Source organism: Amblyraja radiata, chromosome 1, assembly GCF_010909765.2.
Source record: "Amblyraja radiata isolate CabotCenter1 chromosome 1, sAmbRad1.1.pri, whole genome shotgun sequence".
In the NCBI taxonomy this organism is placed as follows: domain Eukaryota; kingdom Metazoa; phylum Chordata; class Chondrichthyes; order Rajiformes; family Rajidae; genus Amblyraja; species Amblyraja radiata.
In genome coordinates this window covers 101,679,151-101,703,893 of record NC_045956.1, presented here as the reverse complement: position 1 = coordinate 101,703,893, position 24,743 = coordinate 101,679,151, and the positions used below count along the sequence as shown (strand labels likewise).

Sequence of the window (24,743 nt, the reverse complement as noted above, 5' to 3'; positions counted from 1 at the left end):
TTTAAAAAAAATTACAGTTGGACTTGCTAACTAGCAGAACTCAGTGTACTGTGACTTAAAACAAATATTTGCACTTGCTGGATCTTGCAGGTCTCAGTGTACTTGGATAGCAACAATGTTGCGAGCAAGGCTATAATCCCATTGTGATGTCATAGCTGTAAACACAGGGAAGACATTTCTCTAAAGTTGGGGTTTTGTAAATCTAAAAATGTTAATAACTTGTAAAATATGACATCAATCTGAACAAAATTTGACACAAACCACCACAGGACAATTGTAAGGTAGTGCAAAAAATGTTAGCGCTATCGTGTACTGTTTTGCCCTAGTTCCTGGATGACTGACAGAAACAGACAGACAGAAACAAACAAACAACATGAGAGTCTTAGTAATATACTTGACTAAGTGGGACCCGTTGGGTCCCAATCACACGGGAGGCCTGGTTCCCCAACACAACCCATTCCCCAATGCAATATTCCACCACTCACCTGTTCCTCCAATGCAACGGCAGGAGCGTTCTGTAGACGGAGTAAGGGGACGGCTTCAGGCGAGATGCGTCCTGCAGCCAGGGGAGGGGAACAGCTTCAGGCGGGGGTGTGTGTGGGGGAGGGGGAGGGGGGTGTGTGGGGAGGGAGGGGGGGTGGGGAGTGTGTGTGTGGGGGGGGTGAGTGGGGGAGGGGGAGTGTGTGTGTGGGGGGGGATGAGTGGGGGAGGGGGGGTGGGGGAGGGAAGGGGTGTGTGTGGGAGGGGGGTGTGGGGACTCACCAGTTCCCGTCCCCGGCTCTGACCGCACTACTGGATCCAGGACCTGGCTTCGGACTCACTCAGCTGCTCCCGTCCCCAGTGCCTGTCCCGCTCACAACCCCCGCCCGCGAACACAGCCCACCCCCGCCCGCGAACACAGCCCACCCCCGACCGTGAACACAGCTGCTTCAGATTTATTCTCGGTGGCTTCTGGACGGACTCAGCCCCTCCTCCGGGACTTAATTCTACAGTGGATGCCGGAAGGGGCGTTACCTTCATGGTGACTGACAGTCGAGAAGACCAATCTGCTGATCTCATGATTTTTAAACCTTCATAACTTTTGTAATCGTCCACCGATCGGAACAAAACATAGTGTGCTTGGAGCAGAAGAGAACGGCGAGTAAGGTAAGAGGTAGGGGGGAGAGAGTGAGGGAGGGGGGAGAGAGAGAGGGAGGGGGAGAGAGAGAGGGAGGGGGGAGAGAGAGAAGGAGGGCGTCGGAGATCATATCAGACTCACTCACCATTGCCGCAGCGCTCCGGGCACAGACAGCACTTCAGCGCCTTCTGCCGGCCCGCTAACCTCTGGCAGTGCTCTCCGTCTGAACACCTCTCACCTGCCGCTCGCTGGCTTCGCTCATATGAGGTTATCCATTTTGGTGGCAAAAACAGGAAAGCAGACTATTATCTAAATGGTGGCCGACTAGGAAAAGGGTAGATGCAGCGAGACCTGGGTGTCATGGTACACCAGTCATTGAAAGTAGGCATGCAGGTGCAGCAGGCAGTGAAGAAAGTGAATGGTATGTTAGCTTTCATAGCAAAAAGATTTGAGTATAGGAGCAGGGAGGTTCTACTGCAGTTGTACAGGGTCTTGGTGAGACCACACCTGGAGTATTGCGTACAGTTTTGGTCACCAAATCTGAGGAAGGACATTATTGCCATAGAGGGAGTGCAGAGAAGGTTCATCAGACTGATTCCTGGGATGTCAGGACTGTCTTATGAAGAAAGACTGGATAGACTTGGTTTATACTCTCTAGAATTTAGGAGATTGAGAGGGGATCTTATAGAAACTTACAAAATTCTTAAGGGGTTGGACAGGCTAGATGCAGGAAGATTGCTCCCGATGTTGGGGAAGTCCAGGACAAGGGGTCACAGCTTAAGGATAAGGGGGAAATCCTTTAAAACCGAGATGAGAAGAACTTTTTTCACACAGAGAGTGGTGAATCTCTGGAACTCTCTGCCACAGAGGGTAGTCGAGGCCATTTCATTGGCTATATTTAAGAGGGAGTTAGATGTGGCCCTTGTGGCTAAGGGGATCAGAGGGTATGGAGAGAAGGCAGGTACGGGATACTGAGTTGGATGATCAGCCATGATCATATTGAATGGCGGTGCAGGCTCGAAGGGCCGAATGGCTTACTCCTGCACCTAATTTCTATGTTTCTATGTCAGCCGGGTCCCGCAAATCTTTAAATTCCTACAGCCAAGTAACCTTAACTGGTCCCGTGAATGCGCTGTCGGAATTTAAAGATTTGCGGGATGCCGGCGAGCGGCAGGAGAGAAGCTTACAGATGGAGAGCACTGCCAGAGGTGAGCGGGGACCGGCAGAAGGGGTTGTCCGGTCCCGGCGGCCACTCGCAGCCACCCGAGCTAATTCACTCCCCAGCCACAATGCGGTGGCTCCGTGCCCAGAGCGTCGCAAGTGGGTTACTGACCCCGATCCCCTCCTTCACAACGCTCCTGCCCTCCCCGCAACTTTACCCCGGGCCAGACTCCCCAAACACTGTGAAAGGAGCTCTCCCCCCACCCCAGGAAATACAGTATTTAAAAATATAAAGCACCAAGAAATGTACTTACCACGTTATTGGTACATGAAGTCCATTCTTTATTCTTTGTTTCCTAACATACTCTTAAAATAATGGCAATCCATATTTGAAAATCCCACCAAGAAACTCGCGCCGCGCATGCGCAGAAGGCTGCTGCGCATGCGCAGTACTGCAAAGGCTGAATTTCTGTTGCCTTCAGCCCCGCTTGAAATTGACGGCTTCAGGCAGCGCTGACGGCACGTGGGCTGCACAGAGCTTTCTGTGTTACAAGTGCTGCGGTTGAAAGGCACGGAGAATTATGCCTACCTAAGAGATCGAGAGAGAGAGGGGGGGGAAGAGAGAGAGAGAGGGGGGGGAGAGAGAGGGGGGGAGAGGGAGGGGGGTAGAGAGAGGGGGGGGGGGAGAGAGGGGGGGGGGAGAGAGGGGGGGGGGAGAGAGAGAGGGGGGAGAGAGAGAGGGGGGGGGAGAGAGAGAGAGAGGGGGGGGGAGAGAGAGAGGGGGGGGGGGGGGAGAGAGAGTGCAGCGTGGCGGCAGGTCGCGGGGGCCCAAGCGGGCCCGGAGCGATCCGAGGACCAAAGATAATCACCACTGATTGGTGATGATCAGCATGATCACATTGAATGGCGGTGCTGGCACGAAGGGCCGAATGGACTACTCCTGCACTTATTGTCTATTGTCACACACACACACAGAGTTTTAAAAGTATATAGATATGATAGATGTCTATTTATATATTAATATATACTCCCCTTGAAGCTGCTGATACCATTGTCTCTCTGTCACATCTTCCCTCTCCTTTTCCCTACTCTCAGTCACCCGCTCCCTCACCTCTCCCCTTTTGCACTTCCCCACTAAAGGCAATGTTTAAATAATATTTCTTCTCCTCCCATCCCCATTCCGTCACCTCTCATAGCTTGTGCATTGGCAGCAGAGATCACAATGTGATGTCATTTTCGGTTGTTGGAATGTTCACGGCAGCTTGTGTAAATGAGATCCCATTGTGATTGGAGGAGTGTGAGATGTCATTGTGACATCATCACTGGAATCTTCCTGAAACGTCTCTCTCTCACAGTCAGTTATTATTCTCAAAGTTGGTTTTTTTAAACCTTTAAATATCAATAACTTGAAATATAGCATCAAATCTGAAGGAAACGTGACAAGATCGATGACGGGGAAAAGGCTGAGTAAGGCTCTGCAAAAATTGTAGCGCTACCGTGTACCGTTTTGGCGTAGATACAATTTCAAACGCACGCACGCACATAGAAACAAGACGAGACTTTTAATAGTATATAGATAGCTCTGACTCCTGAAATCTCTGTCTTAAAAATATCTAATTTACTGAATACAGTACTGACTGTGTTGTGTGTCCTGACAAGATAATTAAATGCCAAGGAACAGAGGCTCAGACCAGAATGCCAGCCTGGTTACACAGTATGATGTATTGGTTGTGTCTGCACATAAAATCAACTGTTGCTATAGTGGGATGCTGCAGGTTAATTAAGGAAAATTAATTATGTGCCAGTAGAATCATTATTAGATCATGAGGGGCATAGATAAGAAAACAGCCTTTTCCACGGGGTACGAGAGTCTAAAACTAGAGCGGGTAAATTTCAGGCAGGTGGGGCAAGATTTAAAGGGGATCTGAAAGGCAACTTATTCATAGTAATTGGTGGGTATGTGCAAGAATCTGCTGGAGAAAGTGGTAGATGAGGGGACTTGGAGGGATATGGGCCAGGCCAGATACAGGCAAAGGGGAATAGTTCATATAGGCAACTTGGTTGCCACAAGCAAATTGGGCTGAATGGTTTGTTTCCTTGCTGTATTACTATGACTAATATAATGATGGCATTATGAAAGGTGCTCAAAAAATCATGAGTGAAACAATAATTTGAATTTACAATGAATGTTTGCATAACCTTCCAAGAAATAAAAGAATAGGTGTAATGGCAATTCAGATTTGTTCCAACATTCAATAAGATTGTCGCTGACATTACTTTTCTGCATTAACCTAATATCCCTTAATTCAATATCCAAAATGTCATTAGTCTCAGTCTTCAATAGACAGGGAGTCTTCATAAATGACGATGTCAGGTGAAGAAATAAAGTGCCCTCCATAATGATTGGGACAAAAACCCATCATTTATTTATTTGCCTCTGTATTCAACAATTTGAGATTTGTAATAGAAAAGAATCACATGTGGCTAAAGTGCACACTGTCAGATTCTAATTAAGGTCATTTTTATACATTTTGGTTTCACGATGTAGAAATTACAGCAGTGTTTATACATAGTCCCCCCCATTTCAGGGCACCATAATGTTTGGGACACAGCAATGTCATGTAAATGTAAGTAGTCAAGTTTAGTATTTTGTTGCATATATTTTGCATGCAATGACTGCTTGAAGTCTGCGATTCATGGACATCACCAGTTGCTGGGTGTCTTCTCTGGTGATGCTCTGCCAGGCCTCTATTGCTGGACAGTGGTCATTGACAAATCCACACCTGACTCCTGAAGAGTGTTTCTGATCTGTCGGAGAGGTGTTTGGGGATTTTTCTTCATTATAGAGAGACACAAAGCTTATGCTTGCTTTGGGGGCTAGTCCCCTTCAGTTTTCTCTTTAGCATATAAAAGCCATGCTCAATTGGGTTCAGATCGGGTGATTGACTTGGCCACTCAAGAATTGACCATTTTTTAGCCTTGAGAAACTCCTTTGGTGCTTTAGCAGTATGTTTGGGATCATTGTCTTGCTGTAGAATGAACTGCCGGCCAATGAATTTTGAGGCATTTGTTTGAACTTGAGCAGATAGGATGTGTCTATACATTTCAGAATTCATTATGCTCCTACCATCAGCAGTTGTATCATCAATGAAGATAAGTAAGCCAGTACCTTCAGCAGCCATACACGCCTAGGCCATATCAACCCCACCACCGTGTTTCACAGATGAGGTGGTATGCTTTGGATCTTGGGCAGTTCCTTCTCTCCTCCCTACATTGCTCTTGCCATAACTCTGATATAAGTTAATCTTCATCTCATCTGTCCACAAGACCTTTTTCCAGAACTGTGGTTGCTCTTTTAAGTACTTCTTGGCAAACTGTAACCTGGCCATCCTATTTTTGTGGCTAACCAGTGGTTTGCATCCAGTGGAGTCGCTGTATTTGTGTTCATGAAGTCTTCTATGGACAGTGGTCATTGACAAATCCACACCTGACTCCTGAAGAGTGTTTCTGATCTGTCGGAGAGGTGTTTGGGGATTTTTCTTCATTATAGAGAGAATTATTTTATCATCAGCTGTGGAGGTCTTCCTTGGCCTGCCAGTCCCTTTGCGATTAGTAAGTTCACCAGTGCTCTCTTTCTTCTTAACAATGTTCCAAATGATTCCAGACTAAACACCATCCTGAATGGCAGCATAAGATAACAGCTCCCCCGAAAAATACTTATTTAGCCATGTTAGTTTGTGAAATATAACATTTATAACATTGAACAACCCGAAAACGAGGAAAATACAGACAGCTCACCTACAAAGGTACAAGAGGGCGAAGCTAGTAACAACCCGCACCAGAAAGATGTAGAGCAAATTTTAGCCAGTTTTGGAGGAGATACAGGACTTTCGCAAAGACACAAAACAACAGCTAATTGATATCAAGGGCGAACTCACCAATAACCATATAACAATTACAGCACGGAAACAGGCCATCTCGGCCCTTCAAGTCCATGCCAAACACTTTTTTTTTCCCCCCTAGTCCCATCTATCTGCACTCAGACCATAACCCTCCATTCCTTTCCCGTCCATATACCTATCCAATTTATTTTTACATGATAAAATCGAACCTGCCTCCACCACTTCCAATGGAAGCTCATTCCACACAGCTACCACTCTCTGAGTAAAGAAGTTCCCCCTAATGTTACCCCTAAACTTCTGTCCCTTAATTCTCAAGTCATGTCCCCTTGTTTGAATCTTCCCTACTCTCAGTGGGAAACGCTTATCCACGTCAACTGTCTATCCCTCTCATCATTTTAAAGACCTCTATCAAGTCCCCCCTTAACCTTCTGCGCTCCAAAGAATAAAGCCCTAACTTGTTCAACCTTTCTCTGTAACTTAGTTGCTGAAACCCAGGCAACATTCTAGTAAATCTCCTCTGTACTCTCTCTATTTTGTTGACATCCTTCCTATAATTAGGCAACCAAAATTGTGCACCATACTCCAGAATTGACCTCACCAACACCTTGTACAATTTTAACATTACATCCCAAATTCTATACTCAATGATTTATAAAGGCCAGCACACCAAAAGCTTTCTTTACCACCCTATCTACATGAGATTCCACCTTCAGGGAACTATGCACAGTTATTCCTAGATCCCTCTGTTCAACTGCATTCCTCAATTCCCTACCATTTACCATGTACGCCCTATTTTGATTTGTCCTGCCAAGATGTAGCACCGCACACTTATCAGCATTAAACTCCATCTGCCATCTTTCAGCCCACTTTTCCAAATGGCCTAAATCTCTCTGTAGACTTTGAAAATCTACTTCATTATCCACAACACCACCTATCTTAGTATCATCTGCACTCCATCATCCAGATCATTGATGTACATGACAAAGAACAGTGGACCCAACACAGATCCCCGAGGCACCCCACTAGTCACCGGCCTCCAACCTGACAAACAGCCATCCACCATTACTCTCTGGTATCTCCCATTCAGCCACTGTTGAATCTATCTTGCTACTCCACCATTAATACCCAACAATTGAACCTTTTTAATCAACCTTCCATGAGGAACCTTGTCAAAGGCCTTACTGAAGTCCATATACACAACATCCACTGCTTTACCCTCATCAATTTCCCGAGTAACCTCTTCAAAAAATTCAAGAAGATTAGTCAAACATGACCTTCCAGGCACAAATCCATGTTGACTGTTCCTAATCAGACCCTGTTTATCCAGATGCTTATCTATATTATCTCTAAGTATCCTTTCCATTAATTTGCCCACCACTGACGTCAAACTAACAGGTCTATAATTGCTAGGTTTACTCTTAGAACCCTTTTTAAACAATGGAACAACATGTGCAATACGCCAATCCTCCGGCACTTTTCCAGTTTCTAATGACATTTGAAAGATTTCTGTCATAGCCCCTGCAATTTCTACACTAACTTCCCTCAATGTCCCAGGGCATATCCTGTCAGGACCTGGAGACTTATCCGTTTACATATTTTTCAAAAGTGTCCGTACTTCATCTTCTTTGAATCTCATAGTTTCCATTGCTACCCTACTTGTTTCCCTTACCTCACATAATTCAATATCCTTCTCCTTAGTGAATACCGAAGAAAATAAATTGTTCAATATCTCCCCCATCTCTTTTGGCTCTGCAGATAGCTGTCCACTCTGACTCTCTAATGGACCAATTTTATCCCTCGTTATACTTTTGCTATTAAAGCCGTTGGATTTACTTTCACCTTACTTGCTAAAGCAACCTCATATCTTCTTTTAGCTTTTCTAATTTATTTCTTAAGATTCTTTTTACATTCTTTATACTCCTCAAGCACCTCATTTACTCCATGATGCCTATAATTATTGTAGATCTCTCTCTTTTTCCGAACCAAGTGTCCAATTTCCCTTGAAAACCATAGCTTCCTTTCAACCGAACAGGGACATAAAGATTCTGTACTCTTAAAATTTCACCTTTAAATGTCTTCCATTTCTCTTCTACATCCTTCCCATAAAACAAAATGTCCCAATTCACTCCTTTTAAATCCTTTCGCATCTCCTCAAAGTTAGCCTTTCTCCAATCAAAAATCTCAACCCTAGGTCCAGTTCTGACCCTCTCCATAATTATATAGAAACTAATGGTATTGTGATCACTGGACCCAAAGTGCTCCCCAACGCATACCTCCACCACCTGACCCGTCTCATTTCATAGAAACATAGAAAATAGGTGCAGGAGTAGGCCATTCGGCCCTTCAAGCCTGTACCACCATTCGATATGATCATGGCTGATCATCTAACTCAGTATCCCATCCCTGCCTTCTCTCCTTACCCCCTGATCACTTTAGCCACAAGGGCCACATCTAACTCCCTCTTAAATATAGCCAATAAACTGGCCTCAACTACCTTCTGTGACAGAGAATTCAACAGAAAATGATTTTCTCATCTCGGTCCTAAAAGACTTCCCTCTTATCCTTAAACTGTGACCCCTAGTTCTGGACTTTCCCAACATCGGGAATAATCTTCCTGCATCTAGCCTGTCCAACCCCTTAAGAACTTTGTAAGTTTCTATAAGATCCCCCTCAATCTTCTAAATTCTAGCGTGTACAAGCCGAGTCTATCCAGTCTTTCTTCATATGAAAGTCCTGCCATCCCAGGAATCAGTCTGGTGAACCTTCTTTGTATTCCCTCTATGGCAAGAATGTCTTTCCTCAGATTAGGAGACCAAAACTGTACGCAATACTCCAGGTGTGGGCTCACCAAGACCCTATAGAACTGCAGTAGAACCTCCCTGCTCTTATACTCAAATCCTTTTGCTATGAATGCTAACATACCATTTGCTTTCTTCACTGCCTGCTGCACCTGCATTCCTACTTTCAATGACTGGTGTACCATGACACCCAGGTCTCGTTGCATTTCCCCTTTTCCTAATCGGCCACCATTCAGATAAAAGTCTACTTTCCTGTTTTTACTACCAAAGTGGATAACCTCACATTTATCCACATTATACTGCATCTGCCATGCATTTGCCCAGTCATCCAACCCTATCCAAGTAACCTTGCAGCCTCCTAGCATCCTCCTCACAGCTAACACTGCCCCCCAGCTTTGTGTCATCTGCAAACTTGGAGATGTTGCATTCAATTCCCTCATCCAGATCATTAATATATATTATAAATAGCTGGGGTCCCAGCACTGAGCCTTGCGGTACCCCACTAGTCACTGCCTGCCATTCTGAAAAGGACCCGTTTTCTCCTACTCTTTGCTTCCTGTCTGCCAAACAGTTCTCTATCCACATCAATACTGAACCCCCAATACCGTGTGCTTTAAGTTTGCATACTAATCTCTTATGTGGGACCTTGTCGAAAGCCTTCTGAAAGTCCAGATATAGCACATCCATTGGTTCTCCCTTATCCACTCTACTAGTTACATCCTCGAAAAATTCTATAAGATTTGTCAGACATGATTTACCTTTCACTGCCCCTTCTCTAGTAGGTACCTCTATGTATTGCTGCAAAAAACTATCGCACACATTTTACAAACTCCAAACCATCCAGCCCTTTTACAGAATGTGTTTCCCAGTCCCAGTGTGGAAAATTGAAATCTCCCCCAATCACTACTCTATAATTAAGAAACCCCCCACCTCTTATTCTCCGTTTATTATCTTTTTCTTCTTTCTCCCCTACATTTTGGGTCCGAGTGCTTCCCTTCTCTGCCTCCTGCCTCCCACATTGTCTACTAGCTCAATGTTAATCAAAAAATAGTGGTGGAGGAGACACGGCTCAAAAGGGTGGAAGACTGTGCTGAACGTGGAGCAGGTGCTAGCTAAGATGATAAAAGTGATACCAGCAAGAGAACAAGGTACATGACGTAGAAGGACAATCCAGACGGGAGAATATACGGATATATAATGTTCCCGAAGGAGCTGAGGGGTCATCTATGATGGACTTTGTAAATAAGCTACTGCGGGACACACTTGAACTTCCACCTACCATGGAGTTTCACATCGAGAGAGCGCACCGATTGCTCGCCCCGAAACCCCCTGGAGACCCAAGAAATAAACGTGCCGTGAGTAATTACTCAAGGTAGTCAGTCAGTCGGCTTTTAAAAAAAATATTAAACCACGCATGCGCAGATTGTTCTCTCCGTAAAAATAAAAAATAAAAAATAATTAACAATTCAATTTGCCCAAGGCTTCTAAATCTCCTTCATTTTTTAATTACTGAATGGGTGGGGGACGGAGGATGAAGGCAGGTGGAGAGATGGTGGTAAAAACTGGAGCACGCTAAAACAAGTTGAATCAGTTGTCATCTTATTGAATGACAATACTAAATCAAGGAACCAATTGGAGGGAGAGGTCCTTTCTCAGCGTGTGGAGAGACTGTGCCAGGGGTTAAATATGCGGGGAGGGCAGGAGTGTTGGGAAGGATGGAGTCGGAGATCATATCAGTAACTCACTCACCGCTGCCGCAACTCTCCGGGCATGGACAGCAGAACTGGCCGCCACTTCCGGGGAGGGAAGCAGCTCGGGTGACTGCGAGCGGCCGTCGGGACCCAACAGCAGAACCGGCTGCCACTTCAGTGCCTTCTGCCGGCCCGCTCACCTCTGGCAGTGCTCTGTTCTGAACACCTCTCACCTGCCGCTCGTCGGTTTCACTCATGTTAGCCGCTTCCCGCAAATCCTTAAATTCCGACAGCCAAGTAACCTCAACTGGTCCCTTGCGCGCGCTGTCGGAATTTAAGGATTTGCGGGGGCCGGCAGAAGGGGCTGTCCGGTCCCGGCAGCCACTCGAGCTAATTCACTCCTCGGCCACAATACGGTGGCTCCGAGCCCTGAGCGTCGCAAGTGGGTTACTGGCCCCGATCCCCTCCTTCACAACGCTCCTGCCCTCCCCGCAACTTTACCCCGGGCCAGACTCCCCAAACACTGTTAAAGGAGCTCTCCCCCCACCCCGGGAAATACGGTATTTAAAAACATACAGCACCAGGAAATGTATTTACCACATTATCGGCACACGAACTCCATTCTTCTCTCTTTGTTTCCTAAGATACTCTTAAAATAATGACAATCCATATTTGAAAAACCCGCCAAGAAACTAGCGCTGCGCACGTGCAGTAGGCTGCTGCGCCTGCGCAGTACTGCAAAGGCAGAATTTCAGCTGCCTTCAGCCCCGCTTGTCATTCACGTCTTGAAGCAGCGCTGACGGCACGTGGGCTGCACAGACCTTCAAGGGTTACAAGTTCTGCGGTTGAAAGGCACGGAGAATTATGCCTACCTAAGAGATCGATCTCTTAGATAGGCATAATTCTCCCATGCCTTTACTATTTATATTTAATAATTACCATTTCATACTTTTAGTCAGGGTAGGCAGTGCCTACCCTGACAGCATGTGCCTGACCACGATCCACAATAATCAGATTTCTCCTCTACAAAACAAAAGAGTAGATTTTGCGCAAGGCCTGGAGTAAGAAACAAGTGTTTTTGAACGGGAGACTAATATACTTCGATCAAGACTATGCCCCAGCAGTGTTACCGAAGCAAAAATAATATTATTTTCCCACATAGGAGATTAGTGGGCAAAATTAGGGCACATGGTATTGGGGGTAGAGTGCTGACATGGATAGAGAATTGGTTGGCAGACAGGAAACAAAGAGTAGGGATTAACGGGTCCCTTTCAGAATGGCAGGCAGTGACTAGTGGGGTACCGCAAGGCTCGGTGCTGGGATCGCAGCTATTTACAATTATACATCAATGATTTGGATAAAGGGATTCAAAGTAACATTGGCAAATTTGCAGATGACACAAAGCTGGGTGGCAGTGTGATATGTGAGGAGGATGTTATGAGAATGCAGGGTGACTTGGACAGGTTGGGGGAGTGGGCAGATGCATGGCAGATGAAGTTTAATGCGGATAAATGTGAGGTTATCCACTTTGGTAGCAAAAACAGGAAGGCAGATTACTATCTAAATGGCGTCAAGTTGGGAAAAGGGGAAGTACAACGGGATCTGGGGGTCCTTCTTCATCAGTCTATGAAAGTAAGCATGCAGGTACAGCAGGCAGTGAAGAAAGCAAATGGCATGTTGGCCTTTATAACAAAAGGAATCAAATTTATGAGCAAAGAGGTCCTTCTGCAGTTGTACCGAATCCGAGTGAGACCACACCTGGAGTATTGTGTGCAGTTTGATCATCTAATTTGAGGAAGGACATTCTTGCTATTGAGGGAGTGCAGCGTAGGTTTACAAGGTTAATTCCCGAGATGGTGGGACTGTCATATTCTGAGAGAATGGAGCAGCTGGGCTTGTACACTCTGGAGTTTAGAAGGATGAGAAGAAATCTCATTGATATAAAATTGTTAAGGGTTTGGACATGCTAGAGGCAGGAAACATGTTCCCGTTGTTAGGGGAGTCCAGAACCAGGGGCCACAGTTTAAGAATAAGGAGTAAGCCATTTAGAACGGAGATGAGGAAACACTTTTTCTCACAGAGAGTTTTGAGTCTGTGGAATTCTCTGCCTCAGGTGGAGGCAGGTTCTCTGGATGCTTTCAAGAGAGAGTTAGATAGGGCTCTTAAAAATAGCAGTCAGGAGATATGGGGAGAAGGCAGGAACGGGGTACTGATTGGGGATGATCAGCCATGATCACATTGAATGGCGGTGCTGGCTCGGAGGGCCGAATGGCCTGCACCTATTGTCTATTGTCTATTTTGAGGTGAAACGGGTGTTAAAGCAGAACAAGATCCGCCTCCAAACTCCGTTCCCCGCCAAGTTACGAGTATTTTACGATGATGAGACACGGCTGTACCAGACGGATGATGAGGCGACCACTGACATGAGGAACAGAGGACTTCCCCTCAGAGTGACCACACCAAAAGAGAGCCTGGCTGAGCAACTGTCCCGCACTGCGTGGGAGATGGTGGGAAGATCAAGACCGCAGGGGACGGCCGTGGAGCGGGAGAAGGGCATCGTGGAGAGACTACGGGCCTTCAGAAGACAGCCCTCATCTTCAGAAGAGCTTTAAGTTATGGATAATTTTTTTAATGTAGGTGAACTGAATAGAACTTAAAAATCGATGGCGCTTTATTTCATTTGTTACGTTCAACTGTTTTCCCCTATTTAAATGAAGATAAATACAGGGGAGGAATGCACAGGGAAGTGTGTTCTGCATTATGGACGGAGTTTTTTCTTTTTGGATGCTGCAGTGGGGGCCCTCAGCTCACCGATGAGAGAGGCTCTCCCCCACAACTAGGCTTTTCCACAAGCCTAGCCCAGGGTTATCCACAGGAGACCCCTACCTTGGAATTGCGCCTTTGTTTTTTCATATGTTCTTTTGTTTTTGTCTGTTCAGGGAGTAGATTTGTTATGCCTAATTTCACCATGTTACTGATACATAGAAAGTTAAATACAAATGACTAATGGCAAGGTAAAATTCATTTATTTTAATGTGAATGAATTGTTAAACTCAATTAAACGCAGCAAAATTCTAACTAAAATGAGGAAAGAACAAGCCCATATAGTATACTTACAGGAAACCCATCTAAATGACAAAGAACACGAAAAACCTAAAAGAATGGGTTTCACTAGCCTCTTTTTCTCCTCATATATATCGGGACGTGGGAGGAGTTGCTACTCACATCTCAAGCAAGTTAGATTTTGAGAAAGTATTTGAAATGGGTGATGAGGGTAGATTTATTTTAGTACGGGAGAATATCGATGGGAATTAAGTTACGTTGCTGAATGTATATGCACCTCCTGGAAGTGATTTTAATTTCTTCCAGAGAATTATTAATATCATGATAATGGAAACGAAAGGCCTTCTTATTTGTGGGGGAGACCAAAATATACATTTACAACCAGAGCGAGACTCGTCCAGTAGAAAAATTCATGATACAAAGTCTTTACAGAAGTCAAAATTATTTTTAAAGAAGTTGGGTTAATTGATATATGCGGGACCTTTTCCCTAATAGAAGGGATTACACACATTACTCGGCCCCACACTCTCTATACACAAGAATAGACTATTTCATAACATTTGGAAAGGATAAAGATAAAATACACACCTGTGGAATTGGAACAATAGATTTGTGACCATGCACCTATTTACCTTTCTGTTGATTTAGACCTACGTCCAAAAAATGCTACATGGAAACTGAACTTGAGCCTACTCAATGATCTTAATTTTAAGGAACAGATTAAAAAGGAGATAAGTCTCTATTTAGAACTCAATGATAACGGAGAGGTCCCTCCCCCCATTTTGTGGGATGCTTTGAAGGCTGTTTTAAGAGGAAAAATTATAGCAATATCTTCATATAAGAAAAAAATCAGGAATAAAACATTTGAGGACTTACAAAATAAGATGAAGGAACTAGAAAGAAAACACAAATTGACGCCTGTGCGGAATACATTGGAGGAAATTAGAAATACTAGAAATGAAATCAACAATCTGGCTGCACAAGAAATAAGTAAGTAAGTAAGTTTATTGGCCAAGTATTCACATACAAGGAATTTGCTTTGCTGCTCCGCCCACAAGTAACAACATGACATACAGTGACAGTTGCGAATGACTCATAAAACACTAAACATTAATAATAATAAAACATTAATGATAAAACACCATTGATCAAGCATGTGAACCAACAAAATACCAGATCAAAGGGAGGCTACAGATTTTTGTCTGTTGAGTAGAGCAACTACTCGTGGATAAAAACTGTTTTTATGTCTGGCTGTGGCAGCTTTGACAATCCGGAGTCGCCTTCCAGAGGGAGGTGATTCAAAGAGTCAGCCTCAGGGTGAGAGGGGTCAGAGATAATCTTGCCTGCTCGCTTCCTGTCCCTTGTAGTGTACAGTTCACCAATGGAGGGAAGGTTGCAGCCAATAATCTTCTCTGCTGATCGGACGATTCGCTGCAGCCTCCAGGTGTCGTGCTTGGTGGCTGAGCCAAACCAGACCATGATAGAGAAGGTGAGAACAGACTCTACGATGGCCGTGTAGAATTGGACCATCATTGCCAGTGGCAGATTGTGCTTCCTCAGCTGCCGCAGGAAGTACATCCTCTGTTGTACCTTTTTGACTGTGGAGTCGATGGTAGCCCCCCACTTAAGGTCCTTGGAGATGATGGTTCCCTGGAACTTAAAAGACTCCACAGATGTGACTGTGGTGTTGTTGATGGTGAGTCGGGTGAGGGGAGGGGGAGCTCTCCTAAAGTCCACAATCAATTCCACTGTCTTAAGAGCATTAAGCTCTAGGTTGTTGCTATGGCACCAGGATGCCAGCTGTGACACTTCCTGTCTGTAGGCAGATTCCTCCCCATCCTGGATCAGTCCAATCAGGGTTGTGTCGTCCGCAAACTTGAGAAGCTTGACAGAGGTGTCTGTGGAGGTGCAGTCATTGGTGTAGAGAGAGTAGAGAAGGAGAGGAGAGAGTACACAGCCTTGCAGTGCTCCTATGCTGAGCGTTTGTGGGTCCAAAATGTGCTTTCCCAGCCTCACATGCTGCTTCCTGTCTGTCAGGAAGTTGGTGATCCACTGACAGAAGGGTTCAGGCACAGTCAACTCGGAAAGTTTGGAATGTAGTAGCTCTGGCACAACGGTGTTGAATGCAGAGCTAAAATCAACAAACAGGATCCTCGCATTGGTCCCCTGGCGGTCTAGGTGCTGTAGGATGAAGTGCTGGCCCAGGTTGACTGCATCATCCACAGATCTATTGGCCCGATATGCAAACTGCAGAGGGTCCAGCAGGGAGTTTGTGATATTTTTCAGCTTGGCCAGCACAAGCCTTTCGAGTGTCTTCATGACTATAGAGGTCAGTGCGACAGGCCTGTAGTCATTAAGACAAGTAATCCTTGCCTTTCTGGGTACAGGGACAATAGTGGAGACTTTGAAGCAGGCAGGGACAGTACATGTTTGCAGGGACGGGTTAAAAATGTCTGTATAGACCGGTGCCAGCTGTTTGGCACAGAGCTTAAGAGTAGAGGCGGAAACATTGTCAGGTCCTGGAGATTTCCGGCTCTTTTGTCCTCTGAAAAGCCTCTCCACCTCCTCGATTTTTATTGTTGAATAAGTTATGTTGTGTAGCACAGAGGGTGTGGGTGATTGGGTGTGAAGTGTTGATTGGAGGGGGGTGGGTGTAGAAAGGCCCAGTCTTTGCAGACTGAGGTCAGGCTGTGAGTGGGTGTGAAGTGTTGATTGGGGTGGGAAATGGTCCAGTCGTTAAAGAGGAATTAACATCTATTATACTCCGTACATTAAACTGGGTTATAAAAAAGGCACAAACACCACCGAGCTGGAGGGAGGCAATTATCTCTGCTATACCAAAAGAAGGTAAAGATAAAACAGAGTGTGGGTCATTTAGACGATATCAGTTCTTAATGTAGATTATAAATTATTCACTTCTATTATGGCCAAAGAGTTAGAACAGTTCTTGCCTAAATTAATATACAATGACCAGACAAGGTTTATTCGGCAATGTCAAACACAGGACAATATACGATGGACACTACATATTGTGGACTACATTCAAATAAATAAAATTGAAGCAATAGTGATCAGTGTGGATGCTGAAAAGACATTCGACTCTGTGAACTGGAACTTTCTCTATCGAGTTCTACATAGATTTGGCCTGCATGACACAATTATTAAAACCATACAGGCACTATATAATAAGCCCACAGCTAGAATTAAAGTTAATGGATATTTATCAAAGAGTTTTTCTCTAGAAAGGGGTTCAAGACAGGGATGTACGTGGTCATCATTACTTTTTGCATTATATTTGGAACCACTAGCTCAATATATATGACAAAATTAAGAAATAAAAGGTATTACTATTCAAGGGACTGAACATAAATTGGCCTGTTATGCGGATGACATTTTGATTTATTTGGGACAACCAACAAACTCTCTACCTAAATTGATGCAATCACTCGAACAATACGGTCAACTATCAGGATACAAGATTAATATAGGTAAAACACAACTGCTTACATACAACTACAGCCCATCAGGAGAAGTCAGAAGTCGGTACCCTCTGGCATGGCAAGCAGAACATCTCAAATATTTGGGCATCATCATATCAGAATCTTACAGAATTATCAGAATGCAACTATTCACCTATACACCAAAAAATTAAGCAGGATATAGCTAGATGGAACCTAATTCCTTTCTTAAGTCTCAGCTCGAGCATTGAATCTATTCAAATGAACATATTGCCAAGACTGTTATATTTATTTCAGACCCTACCAATAGAGATTAATCAAAAACAATTTAATGAATGGGACAAAATATTGTTAAGATATATATGGCAAGGTAAAATACGTAGGATCCGTCTCAAAACTTTACAGCTAACAGAAGAAAAGGGGGGATAGGGTCTACCCTCTCTCAAAGACTATTATCAGGCAGCGCAGTTAAGACCTATGATATGCTGGTGCAACCCATCATATGATGCCCAATGGAAAAATATTGAAGAGAGAACACTCGCCATTCCTGTACAAGTGATCATAGCTGACAGCAACCTACAAGACTATATAAATGCTATTGAAAATCCTTGGGTAAAATTGACTTAAAATATGGAAAACAGTTATAACAGAGTATAATTTAGAGGAAGACATTACAATTCTTAAATGGTGCGCATATGACACAGACTTTACTCCTAATAAATTAGATAGTAGGTTTAAAGAGTGGACAGTTAAAGGCATAACTGCTCTTTGTAACATAATGAAAGAAGGAACACTGTATATTTTGAAATGCTTAAAGAAAAATTCCTGTTAGAAAAACAAGACTTCTATCGATACTTACAGATGCGGAACTATGTTAATAAAAATGTTAAAAATAAAATGGTGTAGAGTATAGGTTTGATGGGATTATTTAGGAAAGCGTATAACTCAAATACTGGTAGTAAAATTATTTCATGTATGTATAAAGGGTTACTGAATCTTAAATCACACTCAACCTTATATATTAAAATGAAATGGGAGAAGGAAGGAGGGATAATCATATCCGAGGAAGAATGGACAACAATATGGAGGTATCAATGGAAGTGTACCAGTTCACAAAACTGGAGGGAGTTTAGTTGGAAAAGCCTGATACAGTATTTTATTACGCCTTCTCAGAAATCCCATTACGGTGGGAACGCTCCAGTTTGTTGGAGAAAATGTGGAAATTTAAAGGCAGATCATTACCATGTTCTCTGGGATTGCCCTGTTATTAAAGATTTTTGGAGAGAGTTACATGATGCTTTACATGACATTTTTAGATGTCATGTGCCCCTGGAGAGTAAGACAATGTTTTTTGGACTCGTACCTGAAGACTGGCGGAAAAAAGACAAATACTTACTGAATATATTGATGGTAGCTGGTAAAAAAGCTCTCACAAAGAAATGGTCATCACAGGAGAGTCCAACTCTGAATACATGGATGGACATCACAATTGACATTTATAAAATGGAGAAAATAACAGCATATGTTAACTTTAAATTGGATTTATTTGTGTCACGCTGGGAAAATTGGTTTAACTATGTAACGCCTCACAGGCCAGACTTTATTTTTACAAATTTTTGATTACATGGTAAAGATAGGAGCACTCCCTAAGTGTTTGTAGTTTTTACTGTGTTCTTGTTTCTATATTTGTTTTGTACAAATCTCAAAAAGAGGTAATTCAAGACAAACATAAGTGGATGATGTATAAATATAGCATTATACCTGAAACCCGTTTTATGGAAATGTGTTTGTTGTGGAATGCCAATAAAAGAGTATATTTTTAAAAAAAATTCCAAACAGTTGATTTTGGTAAGCGTAAGGTTTGGCTGATGTCTCTAACGGTTTTATTCTTGTTTCTTAGTCTCATAATGGCTTCTTTGACTTTCAATTGCACAACTTTGGTTCTCATGTTGATAAACAGTGATAAAAGTTTCCAAAGGTGATGGAAAGACTGGAGGAAAGACTAGGTGCTGAGATACCTGCATGAAGGAGGCAATTAAATACACCTGAGCAATTACAAACACCTGTGAAGCCACGTGTCCCAAACATTATGGTGCCCTGAAATGGGGGATTATGTATAAACACTGCTGTAATTTCTACATAGTGAAACCAAAATGTATTGAAATGGCCTTTATTAAAATCTGACAATGTGCACTTTAACCACATTTTGATATTTTCTAATGCAAATCTCAAATTGTGGAGTACAGTGGCAAATAAATAAATGATGGGTCTTTGTCCCAAACAATAGACAATAGGTACAGGAGTAGGCCATTCGGCCCTTCGAACCAGCACCGTCATTCACTGTGATCATGGCTGATCATCCACAATCAGTAACCCTATTCCTGCCTTCTCCCCATATTCCTTGACTCTACTATCTTTAAGAACTCTATCTTACTCTCTCTTGAAAGCATCCAGAGAATTGGCCTCCATTCCCTTCTGAGGCAGAGAATTCTACAGATTCACAACTCTGGGTGAAAAAGTTTTTCTTCATTTCCTTTCTAAATGGCCTACCCCTTATTCTTAGTTGAAACATTATGGAGGGCACTGTCACTCCTTTGCCTGAATGTCTGCCCCCTTATTTTGAGACCTCTCTGTTCAAAGGGATTGGAAAATGTATGGCTACCACTACTACAATATCCAATTGTAAAAACCACTACGACAATATCCAATTGTAAAAACTATAATGCCTCCCATTGAGGCCAGGTGCCACATTTACTAAACAAATGGACACAAAATGCTGGAGTAAGTCAGCAGGTCAGTCAGCATCTCTGAAGGACATGGATAAGTGACGTTTCGGGTTGAGACCCTTATCAACTTCTACTTTCTCTGTAAGCCTCTGTAATTCGTGCAACATCCATTATCCATCGTAACCCCACACCCACCAACACTCTACTGCGACTTAACTAGTGATCTATGAAGGATCACCATGACGTTCTTGTTGTTGCATGAATGTTGTACTCACAAAGCTGCTTGAATCCTAAACTCAACAATTCCCATTCTTGCCAATATTTAACTGGTGTACTGTCTTTGAACTGGAATTTCAGTTTAGATAAATGGACACAAAGAGATTTAACAAAATACATGTCACCCACCTCTCGAGTTAAGACAGCAATAAAACAGCCATTGACTTGTTCTGATGGTTCAATCTTCAGGAATTTATCTGAAGCACAAGTTATTTCTGCTGGACAACACAACGGGATAACAGGAGCACTCAGCCTGCAAGGAGTAAAAATAAGTAAAGTTGAAACCTGTGTTATGACAGCACACACATACTGAATCTTTGCTTGAAACACAAAAAAATGGTAATTAATATGAACCTAACAGATCAACTTCAAATGAAACCAGTAAGAACTCGTGAAGTGGATGTTATGTAAATTTTATTCACAATGTCAGTGTCATCTACAAGTTCAAGTTCAAGTTCAAGTTCAAGTGAGTTTATTGTCATGTGTCCCTGTATAGGACAATGAAATTCTTGCTTTGCTTAAGCACACAGAAAATAGTAGGCATTTACTACAAAACAGATGAATGTTATCAAGTTTCACACAGTGATAGTGCAACCCCCCCTCCCATTGACTCCATCCGTACTTCATGCTGCCTCAGGAAAGCAGCCAACATAACTAAGGACTTCACACTAATTCTCTCTTCTCCCCACTCACATCAGACAGAAGTTACAAAAACTTGAAAGCAAAACCACCAGATTCAAGAACAGCTTTATCATAACTTTTACCAGACTCTTGAATGGACCTCTCATATGCTGGGGATGTATTCCCGATCTTCCAATCCACTTTGCTGTAACCCTGCACTGATTTTTAATTTGCACTTTTCTCTGTAACGATAATGCGATATTCTGCACTGTGTTCTTCTTTGCACTACCTAAAATACCTTTTTCTTTTTTTTTCCTTCTTTTTTTCTTTTTTGTATGGCTTTGTAAATATTTGATTAGTGTTTAAATGTAAATAATTTGGTGTACATATAGTGGCTGGTGTACATATGGTGTACATATAGCTGCTAAATTTGTATAAGATAATTACAAGCAGTTGAATAAGGGGTGGGAATTAATAAGCTTTGGCTTCTTCCTGCTCCCTTTCGGACACATATGATTTCATTTATTTATAGATATTGTTTATGACACTTTATAAATATTTTTGTTTTGTTTTTTTGTATGCTGTTTCACACTTGCTTTTTATTCTTTTATTCTGTTCGAAATAAATAATAAAATAAATAAATAAATAAATAGATACTCATCCATGGTATGATTGCGTTTCACTTTATTTTGGTACAGATGATAATTATAAACCAATATCAATGTCTGATTGGCCATATGTCTGCAAATATTAAGGCCCGTTTATATGTTAAGAAGCATGCGGTGGACAGACTTGCCTGAAAGCACTAGAATTGCAAAGGGACTCATTTCAAATATTTCTCAGAATTGTTTGAAAATGTGCTAAATACCTTATGAAACAGAATGCCAAGAAAGTCTCTCAAATCTTAATAAACTATTGAGAAACTGTAAACGCCATGTGGAATCTAATAATCAAATTAAGCCACTGAGAAACAGATTGTTTTGGTAACAGCATAATACTTAATCTTGTGCTATTATTTATAAATATGCAAGTGGTATTTCAAGTTTAATGTACCTGTATGGCTGCACTTTGCTTCCTTCTAGTTTTCTACCCAATACTGGTTTCACTACTTCTTCATTTTCCTCAGGGTAAATTGAGCATGTAGAATACACAATGGCCTGGACCTTGGGAACTATTGAAAGATGCACATGTTTAGTTTCACAAAATAAAAACAGTCATTAACCAAAATCATAACTAATTTTAACCTATGTTTTTTTTAAATGTCTTGCATGACAGTGTCAAGTCATTACATGTTTGTATATTGTAATTTATTCTAAGTTCATTGCAACGTCATCCATATTTCCTGTTAAAATGGAGAAAAGATAACCAACAGCCAAATCAAAGAGTCATCGTCATACGTCATGGAAACAGGACGCTCGGCCCAACTTGCGCACGCTGACCAATATGCCCCATCTACACTGGTCCCACATGCCTGTATTTGGCCCATATCCCTCTAAACCTAAATACCGATCGAAATGTTTCTTAAATGTTGCGATAGTACTTGCTTCAACTACCTCCTCTGGCAGCTCGTTCCATACACCCACAACCTTTTGTGTAAAAAAAGTTATCCCACAGGTTCCTATTAAATCTTTCCTCCCTCACCTTAAAGCTATGCCCTCTGGTTCTCGATTCCCTTACTCTGGGGCAAGAGCCCCTGTGCATCTACCCAACCTATTCCTCTCATGATTTTGTACACCTCTATAAGATCACCCCTCATCTTCCTGCGCTCCAAGGAATAAAGACTTATTCTACTCAACTTCTCCCTATAGCTCTGGCTCTCGAGTTCTGGCAATATCCTCGTAAATCTTGTCTGCACCCTTTCTAGCTTGACAACATCTTTCTTATAACATGGTGACCAAAAACTGAACACAGTACTATAAATGTGGCCTTCCCAGCATCTTATAACTACAACATGACCTCTCAACTTCTTTACTCAATACTCTGACTGATGAAGGCCAATGTGCCAAAAGACTTTATGACCAATCTATTTATCTGTGACACCACTTTCAAGAAACTATGAACCTGCACGGTGCAAGGGATAAGGGGGAAAAGCCGGAACGGGGTAATTCGAATTTCACTCTACCTTAATTAGTACATGTGACAATAAAGTGACCTTGAAACCTTGATTTTGGATGATCATATTGAATGGTGGTGCTGGCTCGAAGGGCCAAATGGCCTACTTCTACACCTATTTTCTATGTTACTATGCACTCCTAGATCCCTCGGCTCTACAACACTCCCTGGAGCCCCACCTTTGTTAAACCTCCCAAAATTCAACACCTCATATTTCTCTGTTTTAAATTCCATCAACCATTCCTCAGCCCACCCTCCCAGCCGATCAAGATACTGCTGCAATTTGTGTCATCTGAGATTAGCTAATTATGCCATGTATGTTCTCATCCAAATCATTGATAGAGGTGACAAATGGCAATGGGCCCAACACTGAACCCTGAGGCACACCACTGGTCGCAGGCATCCAGTCTGAAAAACAACCTTCCAACATCACCGCTTCCTTCCATGAAGTCAATTTTCTATTCATTCAGTTATTCTCCCCATGCCTAATGTCTTACTCACCTGGTAAAAATATTCCCAAAGAAACCAATTATCTTTAAGACTATATTTAGAAACGATCAATTAAATTGATCAATGGCAAAGAATACATAGTGAAGATAGACACAAAATGCTGCCATAACTCAGCGGATCAGGCAGCAGTACTGGAGAAAAGGAATAGGTGATTTTTCGGGTTGAAGTCCTTCTTCAGACTGAGAACCAGGGAAAAGGTTAAGAAGTTAAGCTGCACTTGGTGCAATTTTGTCAAGTTGTCAATCTGTTTCCTGAATGCAAGAGCCATTGCTGTTGTATTCACATCCTTATGCCTTAAATTCATTACATGGAAGGTTACAGTATCTCTGTCCAAATAGCAATTATTTGCCAATATTTTTTACAACAACTACATAAAGGAACATCAGTGAAAGATCTAAAAGTCACATGCAGGGCAAATGTAAATGTCACACATGAAACATCCAGAATTCAAAGGCATGGATAAAAGGTGGAATATAAAAGGTAGAATTGAGGTAGTCAAGGTACAACCAATGACAAAATTTAGTACTGTGACGATACTTATCAAGTAAAAGTAACAGAATGTTTTCTTTTTGCTTGGGGTCCTTTGTGTTATTCATGCTTATAACAAGGATGTTAAATGCATGACATTAATGTTTCCTTTACAAAGCAAAAAACTAATTTCTGTTTTCTTCCTGCAGACAATACAAACGGCAATAACTGTTGTCCATCAAGAACTGAAACAAAATAAAATGGAACAGCTTACACATACAAAACACAAGCATAGAATCTGATTCCAAACACCATGATTAACGACCTAGAGTCTGCAGTTTGACGCTTATATTACCTCTGTGTGCCTTATCAGAAATTCCAGTCACAAAACATGGGCACATTCAAAATGGTGTACAATTAAAAAAATTACAATGCCTCAAAAGTATTAATTATAACAGCTATAAGAAATTAACTCTACTAAATAAATGTTTTGGGTACTTGGACAAATTCAGTTTTTAATATTAGTGTAGTAATCCAATTTTTCTCAAACAGGTATAAAGCAAATTTAAATTCTTGGTCATAAAGAGAAAAAATAATGAATGCTCAGAAAAATTGTTACTTTCTATTACAATATCAAACTAATATATAAAAATTAAAATGCACCAAAGTAACTTTTAATGTTTAATTTCTAATTAATATTTTTAAAAACCAACATTAATAGATTTGTTTTTAAATTGTTATAGCAAGTAATCTGTATCCAGATCCACTATCAAAATATGTACCGGTAATCTATTAGTTTAGTTTAGAGATACAGCGCGGAAATAAGCCCTTCACCCCATC

The 24,743-nt window shown here is 42.3% G+C and overlaps 1 protein-coding gene across 3 annotated transcripts in view; it reads right to left on the bottom strand.

Moving 5' to 3' along the window:
- The window catches only part of nsun7 (NOP2/Sun RNA methyltransferase family member 7), a 96,511-nt gene that overhangs the window by 6,398 nt on the left and 65,370 nt on the right, over positions 1-24,743 (bottom strand). For all 3 annotated transcript variants that reach the window (XM_033027708.1, XM_033027692.1, XM_033027701.1), the window contains 2 exons: positions 21,867-21,984; positions 20,322-20,445 (listed from right to left, as the gene is read on the bottom strand). In XM_033027708.1, coding sequence (XP_032883599.1) covers positions 20,322-20,445; positions 21,867-21,984 — 242 coding nt within the window. The remainder of the gene's footprint in view (positions 1-20,321; positions 20,446-21,866; positions 21,985-24,743) is intronic.